General features: G+C 40.3%; 1 protein-coding gene across 1 annotated transcript in view; it reads right to left on the reverse strand.

Moving 5' to 3' along the window:
* Positions 1-2842: 2842 nt before the first annotated feature.
* LOC307130034 (uncharacterized protein) overlaps positions 2843-10047 on the reverse strand; it is a 176097-nt gene continuing 168892 nt past the window's right edge. The window contains exons 12-15 of the mRNA XM_079822883.1: positions 9955-10047; positions 5025-5198; positions 3718-3882; positions 2843-3344 (exon numbers count right to left, since the gene is read on the reverse strand). The exon at positions 9955-10047 is cut by the window's right edge and continues 81 nt beyond it. Of these exons, the coding sequence (XP_079679009.1) occupies positions 3323-3344; positions 3718-3882; positions 5025-5198; positions 9955-10047 (454 nt within the window). The 3' untranslated portion in view covers positions 2843-3322. The remainder of the gene's footprint in view (positions 3345-3717; positions 3883-5024; positions 5199-9954) is intronic.

Raw genomic sequence — 10047 nt, forward strand, 5'->3', positions numbered from 1 at the left:
ACCCCCCTCAGACGTCGCAAGAACCTTCCCAATCGGTAATTTTTGAGGATGCTCCTCATTTATAAGCCGGTAGGATGGTTTTTCGTCTGTTGCAGTGAGCCGGGCCCCCCTCAGATGTTGCAAGGGCCTTCCCGATCGGTAATTTTTAATTTAAGACTGCTCCTCGTTTATCGGCCGGTAGGGTTGTTTCTCGTCTGTTGCAGACAGTGAGCCTGACCCCCCTCAGACGTCGCACAAGCTTTCCCAAATCTGTAATTTGTGAGGATGCTCCTCATTTATCAGCCGGTGGGATTGTTTCTCGTCTGTTGCAGTGAGCCGGGCCCCCCTCAGATGTTGCAAGAGCCTTCCCGATCGGTAATTTTAATTTAAGACCGCTCCTCGTTTATCGGCCGATAGGGTTGTTTCTCGTCTGTTGCAGTGAGCCTGACCCCCCTCAGACGTCGCACAAGCTTTCCCAATCGGTAAATTGTGAGGATGCTCCTCATTTATCAGCCGGTGGGATTGTTTCTCGTCTGTTGCAGTGAGCCGGGCCCCCCTCAGATGTTGTAAGAGCCTTCCCGATCGATCATTCCAAACCAAGGTTGCTCCCAGCACATCGGCCAGTAGGACCCGTTCCGCCCGACGCTGTGAGTTGCTCCCACCAGAGGCAACACGGGCCCTCCTGGTCTAGCAACCAGGCCTATCAAAACGCCAGGCCACCAATTATCTGCGTATTTGGGGGGGGGTTTTGTGGTGGCTGTCCGGTTATTTGCATTTTGGGGGATACTCTGGGTTCGGGCCAAAATTCAGAGCCCGGAGCCCTCCCCCGGACAGCACGCCAAATACGCATAATCTTTTACTCCATTTAATTTGATGTAAGTGTGAACTCGTGAAATATTCAAATGTGAATTTTAGCTATTTATACTGTTTTAGAATTTAGAATTTATACTGTTCCTATGTCTTAGTGTTTTAATAGGTCGTGTTCAGTGTTGGGCAGTAACTGAATACATGTACCAGCATTACGTATTCAGAATTCATATTAGGCTATGAGTAACTATTCCGTTACAGTTAGGCTACAATTTAAATAGTTGATATTTAGAATAGTTACATTGTTGAAATCAATGGATAACATTAACCTTCTCTGTTTCATGAGTTTATTTACTCTCTAAATAAATTAAGGCATTTCTCAGAACGCCCCAATAAGAAAATGGAAAAATGCACGCTTTGCGTCACAATGGAGTCGGAAGAGGAGCAGCAGGAGCTAGAGGTAGAGATGGAGCCAGAACAACAGAGCCAGGGCAAGAATTAAAGCGTTTCTATCTTGGAAATTCAAACAGCATTTCATATTAAAAGAAGAGAAGGGAGAACGAAATATAACACTGCAGTGCAACAGTGCAGTGGCGCGGTGGTTGGGGGTGGCAGCTACACACACACACACGCCTATATTATATGTATAAATTTGTTATATATTCGTTAAATATATTATTCGTTTATATTTTTTATTTTCAAAATGTAGGCTATTTAATTGAGATTGAGGTGTGTGTATATATATATATATATATATATATATATATATATATATATATATATATATATATATATATATATAATCTCAATTAAATAGCCTAGATTTTGAAAATAAAAAATATAAAGCTCAAACATGCATGTTTATTTTAGTAGGCCTACTTCCGTCAGTGAAACAACATACTACAGCCTGTAAAACATTTAAATAAATATCTGTAAATAATCTAAATATAAATAATATAAGTTAAATATTAGTTAAAGAAAATTTGCTTATATTTCCCCACAGACGTGCGTCATGCCTCTTTGCGCTGAAAGGGATGACACGAGCAGGAAAGAAGCATCGTTTTCTAATATCTTCATGTTTTCTCCTGATGTTCCAAAACTGATGAAAATGTGAAGAACGAAATGATCTTCCGCAGGGTCAAGAACTTAGGCTTTGTTTGATTATGCGCTGTGAAACTAAAAATCTCTGGCATGTATGAAATACGCTATACACATAAACTTGACCAAGTCTAATAGCAAGCCCAAACTGTGTTAAATAAATTTTGAAGTAAAATGTATCCGTCCTACTCCGTAGTTAACAAATGATAGACACTATCAGAGAATGATGTTAAGTCTATGTTAAATATATAATGTAATAATCTATAAGCCAAGGCATATTCAATTTCACTCATTCCCTTCACCTTGAAAGCAAATATGATCCATGAGTCCCAGTGCACTGAAATATTTCATGACAATTCTTACTATTTTGACGTGTGTTCTTTGTTAATATATTGTGTTTTCTCCTTTATGTCGCAGCCTGAAAAACACTTACAGCTGAACTTTGTGTAAAGAAAAGAGTGTGTGTCGTCTAACAGGTTTTTCTGGATTCGGCCCATGACCGACTCTGACTGGATAGAGAAAATAAATCACAGAACAGCACATATGTTCTCAAACACACACATATACTGTGTGAAATATACAGGGTAAGATTGAGTGAGATGAAGCTACTTTTAAATGATCGTCTTGGGCATTAGGGGTGTGACGAGTCTCGAGCCACGAGATCTCGCGATATTAAAACATGACAATATTTCTCCTCGAGGTGAAAAGCTGTCTCGTGACATCAGCATGAGGGAGTTGGGTTTGTCCTTTTACAGCGGTTGCATTATATTGTGCTGTCTTTACTGCATATGATAATTCGTACTCAGAAAGTAGAACTGAAGTGACATTCATTACAAGATGATTAGAGGTTAAAACATTACAACATGGACCTATGTTGTTGTTGTTATGTTAGTCACTTTAATAAACGTCATCAGCATGAGCTAGTGCTGAACAAATAGAGCGAGATGAACCGCACTTTGGTCATTGTGGTTTTTATAGGCTACACTAAAGAGAAAGGAAAACATGAAAACGAGTCACATGACCCCTTTAATACATTAATACAAATGTAATACAACTATTATTATAAACATGATTATACACTCAAGCTTCCAGTGTTTGTAAATGAATCTTTCATTAGTCTTTGTCTCCCTCTGCTGGTCCAACACAAACACATTCAGGCTCTATTATTCTCTCTGTAACAAAACACAGACCTTTTGAGTTCATACTGTGTGTTTATAGAAATATAATGGTTCATCTGTGAATGAGAAACTGTGATTGGCTGCTGTGAAATAAAAGGTGTTTCACTGCCGCCTCATCAGGTCTGTCAGAGGATCGCTGAAATCTAAATGAAGTCTTAATTTATAACAGTGATGTCACTGCATCTTCAGTCTCTGTTGATTCTGTTGACTGTGAGTCTCTGTAGTGGATCCTTATTCACAATCAGATGATCAGTAGAACATCAGACTCTCCTCTGATCAATCCTAAAATAAAACACACACACAGTCACATATGCAGTGTGAGACATTATGCCTGTCACATCTTTTCATAAGAAAACTGAGCACTAACTAGATAAGCTTTATTAATTAATTAATTCTCAAACATGATAATATAGCTTCTATCTGATGCTCAAAATCACTTTACAAAATCAAAAGGTCATGAAAGGTCACTTACACAACGGACAGCTGATACAGAACCAGCAGAAATTATCATTACACTCCACTACACATTTCCTTTTATTTCTAGTGAGTAAAACAGCCATTTGAACTTTAAATGAAAATATGATGATGGAAACTGTTAAAAACTATTGTTACCGTAGTGTCTTATTATACCGTAGTGATACTTAGCTATTGATACCGTAGTTTATAATGTGGATCATCCCTCAGATCAGAGAGCAGCTTCACTCCTGGGTCTCCTAGATTATTCTCCTTCAGATTCAGATCTCTCAGGTGTGAGGGGTTTGATCTCAGAGCTGAAGCCAGAGCAGCACAACCTTCATCTGTGACACCACAACTCCTCAACCTGTAGAGAACAATGACACACATTAAGTCTATCTCCAAAGCTAAACATGACCACTTAAACAAAAATAAATAATAACAATGCTGTCAATATGAAATATATATAAATACTCATTAGTTCACGGGTTTCAGACACGTGACTTTTTTGTCGCGGCCGCCATCTTTAGGACCTTTGCGTAGCCTCTGCTTGATGAGCGGAAAGATGTCACACACCAAAATAGCGCACCTCACCACCGATGAAAAGCAATCGATTCTGTGGTAAAATGAAGCGAACAAACGCGCAATGTCTTACGCACGTGAGCTGGAACCGGCATGTTTATTGCTCGGTAGCGCGACCCATTTAGCTCCACGAGTCGGTGGGCGGGGCTTGAGGCGGTGCTTCTGCATCCTATTACGTCAGTGATCGACATATTCAGAGATCTCTCGTTTTCTGAGCCTGGTGACAATAAAAGCTTTTCTTTGACTAACAAGGAAGTTTTCAGCTCTGAAACTTACAGGATATTCTTATATCACGATTAACTTTTATATATCACTTTTAAAGGAAAGTTGATTTCTCAATTCATCACCCCTTTAATTATTTTTATGCATTAGTGAAGCCTTCATATGATCTTAGCAGCATGATGAGTAAATTATATTAACTGGAGTAAACTGAACAGAAAGAGAGCAGAGAATGTGACCAATCGTGAGGCCGTCCATAACTTGGGTCTAGCACGAGTGTAAGCGAACTTAAAGATTTATTCTATTACATAAATATTTTGAAACGCATTAATAAATTAAAATTATTAATAAAATAATTATGAAATATATAAAATAAGTAAATGCCAACACTTTTATATGACCTAATAAATAAATTTAGACTGTAAGCATTGAAATAAATGATTGTGATTTTTTTAATTATTATTTTGTTAATCTGTTATTTTAAATCTTCCAGAAAATAAGATTAAATATTTTTTTAAAGTGCAAAAACATAATTCATGCATTAGAGGGTGAAGAATAAATTAAATTATAAAATTCACAGTGTGACATGTAGGTGACGCTCATTTGCAATCACGCCACCGGCCTCGCACCGTTCTCTCACGGCTCTCGCCCACCCTGCTCGTCACACACAGAGACTCAGTTTCATGTCAGAGTCACGTATGATCTTACCGCAGTGTCTCCAGTTTACAGTGAGGATTCTCCAGTACAGCAGAGAGCAGCTTCACTCCTGAGTCCCCTAGATTATTCTCAGACAGATGCAGATCTCTCAGGTGTGAGGGGTTTGATCTCAGAGCTGAAGCCAGAGCAGCACAACCTTCATCTGTGATACCACACTTACTCAAACTGTAGAGAACAATGACACACATTAAGTCTATCTCCAAAGCTAAACATGACCACTTAAACAAAATGAATAAATAACATAATGCTGTCAATATGAAATATATATAAATACTCATTAGTTCATGTTGTTAAAATTAGGGATACACCGAATCCAGATTTTTGGGGTTTGGCCGAATACCGAATCCACTGGTTAAGATTTGGCCGAATCCGAATCTGAATACCGAATCCTACTCCCATCCTCAGTCCATTATCACAGTAAACATATTAAAAAAGTAAACAACGTCCACAGCAGTGTAGGGATGCTATTGACCATTTAACCGTTAACCGAAAGTAAGAACATTGACCAATTAATACTATCAGTTAAACGGTTTAAATGTTTTTAACGTTTTTTTTTTGTTTTTTTTGATGCATCTGTATGCGTGAGTGTGTGTGTTCGTGAGTGCGCATGTGTGTGTGTGTGTGTGTGTGTGTGTGACTGTGTGTGTGTGAGTGTGTGAGTATGTGACTGTGTGTTTGTGAGTGCGCATGTGTTATGTGACTGTGTGTGCGTGCGTGCATGTGTGACTGTGTGTGTGAGTGAGAGAGTGTGTTCATGAGTGTGTATGTGACTCTGTGTGTGTGTGTGAGAGAGAGAGCGTGTGTGTGAGAGAGAGAGAGTGTGTGTGAATGTGACTTGTGTGTGTGTGTGAGAGAGTGTGAGTGAGTGAGTGAGTGTGTGTGAGAGAGAGAGAGAGTGTGTCTGTGTGTGTTTGTGAGAGTGAGTGAGTGAGTGAGTGAGTGAGAGCGAGAGAGAGAAAGAAAGAAAGAAAGAAAGAGAGAGAGTGAGTGTGTGTGTGTGTGTGTGTGTGAATGTGACTGTGTGTGTGTGAGAGAGAGTGTGTCCGTGAGTGCGTATGTGTGTGACTGTGTGCGTGTGTGTTTGTGACTATGTGTGTGTGTGTGTGTGTGAGTGCATGTGTGTGTGTGACTGTGCGTGTGTGTGTGTGTGTCTGACTGTGTGCGCGTGTGTGTGTGTGTGTGTGCGAGTGCGTGTGCGAGAGAGAGAGAGTGTGTTTGTGCGTGCGTGTGCGTGAGTGTTTGTGTTTGTGAGTGTGTGTCTGTGTGTCTAACTATGTGTGTGTGTGAGAGTGTGTGTCTGTGTGTCTAACTATGTGTGTGTGTGTCTCACTATGTGTGTGTGTGTGTGTGTGTGTGTGAGAGAGTGTGTGTGTGTGTGTGTATGTCTGACTATGTGCGCTTGTGTGTGTGTGTGCGCGTGTGAGAGAGTGTATGTGCGTGACTATGTGACTGTGTGTGTGTGTGTATGTTTGTGTGTGTTGACTGTGTGTGTTTGTGAGTGTGTGACTATGTGACTGTGTGTGTGTGTGTGTGTGTGTGTGTTGACTGTGTGTGTTGACTGTGTGTGTGACTGTGAGTGTGAGTGACTGTTTGTGAGTGTGTGTATATATGCGTGAGAGTGTGTTACTGTGTGTGTGTGTGTGTGTGTGTGTGTGTCTGTGAGTGTGAGTGACTGTTTGTGAGTGTGTGTATATATGCGTGAGAGTGTGTTACTGTGTGTGTGTGTGTGTGTGTTTGTGACTATGTGTGTGTGTGTGTGTGTGTGTGTGAGTGCGTATGTGTGTGTGTGAGTGCATGTGTGTGTGTGTTTGTGACTGTGTGTGTGTGTGTGTGTGTGTGTGTGTGTGTGTGTGTGTGTGAGTGCGTATGTGTGTGAGTGCATGTGTGTGTGTGACTGTGTGCGTGTGTGTGTGTCTGACTGTGTGTGCGTGTGTGTCTGACTGTGTGTGCGTGTGTGTGTGCGTGTGCGAGTGAGAGAGAGAGAGAGAGAGTGTGTGCGTGTGTGTGAGTGTTTGTGAGTGTGTGTCTGTGTCTAACTATGCGTGTGTGTGTGAGAAAGTGTGTGTCTGTGTGTCTAACTGTGTGTGTGTGTGTGTGTGTGTGTCTCACTATGCATGTCTGTGTGTGAGAGTGTGTGTGTGTGTATGTGTCTGACTATGTGCGCTTGTGTGTGTGCGCGTGTGTGAGAGAGTGTATGTGCGTGACTATGTGACTGTGTGTGTGTGTGTATGTTTGTGTGTGTTGACTGTGTGTGTGTGTTGACTGTGTGTGTGTGTGTGTTGACTGCGTGTGTTTGTGAGTGTGTGACTATGTGACTGTGTGTGTGTGTGTGTGTGTGTGTGTGTATGTATGTTTGTGTGTGTTGACTGTGTGTGTTTGTGAGTGTGTTACTGTGTGTGTGTGTGTGTGTGTGTGTGTGTGTGTGTGACTGTGTGTGTGTGACTGTGTGTGTGTGACTGTGTGTGTGTGACTGTGTGTGTGTGTGTGACTGTTTGTGAATGTGTGCGCGACTGTGTCTGTGTGTGTGTGTCTGTGTGTGTGTGACTGTTTGTGTTTGTTTGTGTGTGTGTGTGTGTGTGTGTGTGTCTGTGTGTGTGACAGTGTGTGCGATTGTGTGTGTGTGTGTGACAGTGTGTGCGTGTGTCTGTGTGTGTGTGTGTGTGTGTGTGTGATTATGTGTGTGACCATTTGTGTTTGTGTATGCGTGAGTGTGTGTGTGTGTGTGTGACTGTGTGCGTGTGTGTACACATTTCTACCAATACATTTCTTTGTGTGTGTGTGTGTGAGTGTGTGTGTGTCATTTTCATGACTTTTAGGCAAATATTCATGACCTTCCATGAAACGTCTGTGTGTGTAAAATAAGAATAAAATCCATGTTCAAATGTCAAATCACAGCATATCTGAACTAATTAACGACAAGCTCTGTGGTTTAATACACAATAAACGCTGACACACCAGTGAGACGGTCAGATAAAACACTGACCCTAGCAATGGATGCACACACATCAATGGGAGGCAACAATGATAAATAAGTGAATAAAAGTGTCCAGTAACACTGACAGGAACTTCACAAGGTGGCAGTGCCAGAGACAAACTTTAGGAACACAAAACTGGGCAACTAAGAAGATTTTACAACAGCTTTGCCTCCTATTGACCATCATCTCACTGGAAAACCATCAGTCATTAACAAGATAACGGCCCTATTTGAGTTCCCCAAAAACAGCCGAGTTTATGTTTTAATTTCTGCAGTTTACACCGATACAAACTGCGACTGCCAGACGTTCCCCAATGCCAGGGGCAGAAATTAACTTTTCCATTACGGGGCTCCTTGCGATTGATTTCCAGGAACATTTTATTCATTTATAAGTGCAGTTTTGAATGATTACCTGTGTTGTCGTTTGTCAAATACTTCAATGTAACCAATGACTTAAATCAATCAGAATACTATATAGACTGTTAACAATAACAATAAGATTGTCTTTTAAAAGCCATCTTTACACAGCAAAGGTGGAACAGAAGCTGCATCTGAAATAGCAGAAATGTTAATTTACAGACGGTTTAATGTTACTCAAATTATAAAATGAACATTTATGCTATTTCAGATGCAGCTTCTGTTCCACCTTTGCAGTGTAAAGATGGCTTTTAAAAGACAATCTTACAAACATTTATGAATTATTTTAAAGGTGTCATGAATTTTATACTGTTGTCTGAGGTCAACTTATGACGTTTGCGTGGTTTTTACATTCAGAAACATCATAATGAATAAGTAATAGGCTATTTTCTAATAGGCTCTCTGAAGAAACGCTCGGTTTTGATGGGCGTGCCGCACTGAAGACTTGGAAGTAAACGCCCACGGCTAGGATTGGATAAGATTTGCATATTTAATGAGCTTCAGCTCCTCTCAGTACATGTGGGGATTGTTTTGAAAGCGTCTGGAGAAACGCTCACAGGACTCGCAAAATAATTCAAACCATCTGTAACAATGCAAATCCAGTCTCGACCTGTATCTTGTTTACAATCGATTCTGTGGTGAAATGAAGCGAACAAACGCGCAATGTCTTACGCACGTGAGCTGGAGCATGTTTATTGCTCGGTAGGGCGACCCGTTTAGCTCCACGAGTCGGTGGGCGGGGCTTAAGGCGGTGCTTCTGCATCCTATTACGTCAGTGATCGGCATATTCAGAGATCTCTCGTTTTCTGAGCCTGGTGACAATAAAAGCTTTTCTTTGACTAACAAGGACATTTTCAGCTCTGAAAGTTACAGGATATTCTTCTATCACGATTAACTTTTATATATCACTTTTAAAGGCTCAAAGGAAAGTTGATTTCTCAATTCATCACCCCTTTAATGCTTTTTATGCATTAGTGAAGCCTTCATATGATCTTAGCAGCATGATGAGTAAATTATATTAACTGGAATAAACTGAACAGAAAGGGAGCAGAGAATGTGACCAATCGTGAGGCCGTCCATAACTTGGGTCTAGCACGAGTGTAAGCGAACTTAAACATTTATTCTATTACATAAATATTTTGAAACACATTAATAAATTAAAACTATTAATAAAATAATTATAAAATGTATAAAATAAGTATATGCCAACACTTTTATATGACCTAATAAATAAATATAGACTGTAAGCATTGAAATAAATTATTGTAATTTTTTTAATTATTATTTTGTTAATCTGTTATTTTAAATCTTCCAGAAAATAAGATTCAATATTTTTTTAAAGTGCAAAAACATAATTCATGCATTAGAGGGTTAAGAATAAATTAAATTATAAAATTCACAGTGTGACGTGTAGGTGACGCTCATTTGCAATCACGCCACCGGCCTCGCACCGTTTTCTCACAGCTCTCGCCCGCCCTGCTCGTCACACACAGAGACTCAGTTTCATGTCAGAGTCACGTATGATCTTACCCCAGTATCTCCAGTTTACAGTGAGGATTCTCCAGTACAGCAGAGAGTAGCTTCACTCCTGAGTCTCCTAGATTATTCCCACACAGATGCAGT

The sequence above is a fragment of the Gobio gobio genome (assembly GCF_949357685.1).
Source record: "Gobio gobio genome assembly, chromosome: 8".
Lineage (NCBI taxonomy): Eukaryota > Metazoa > Chordata > Actinopteri > Cypriniformes > Gobionidae > Gobio > Gobio gobio.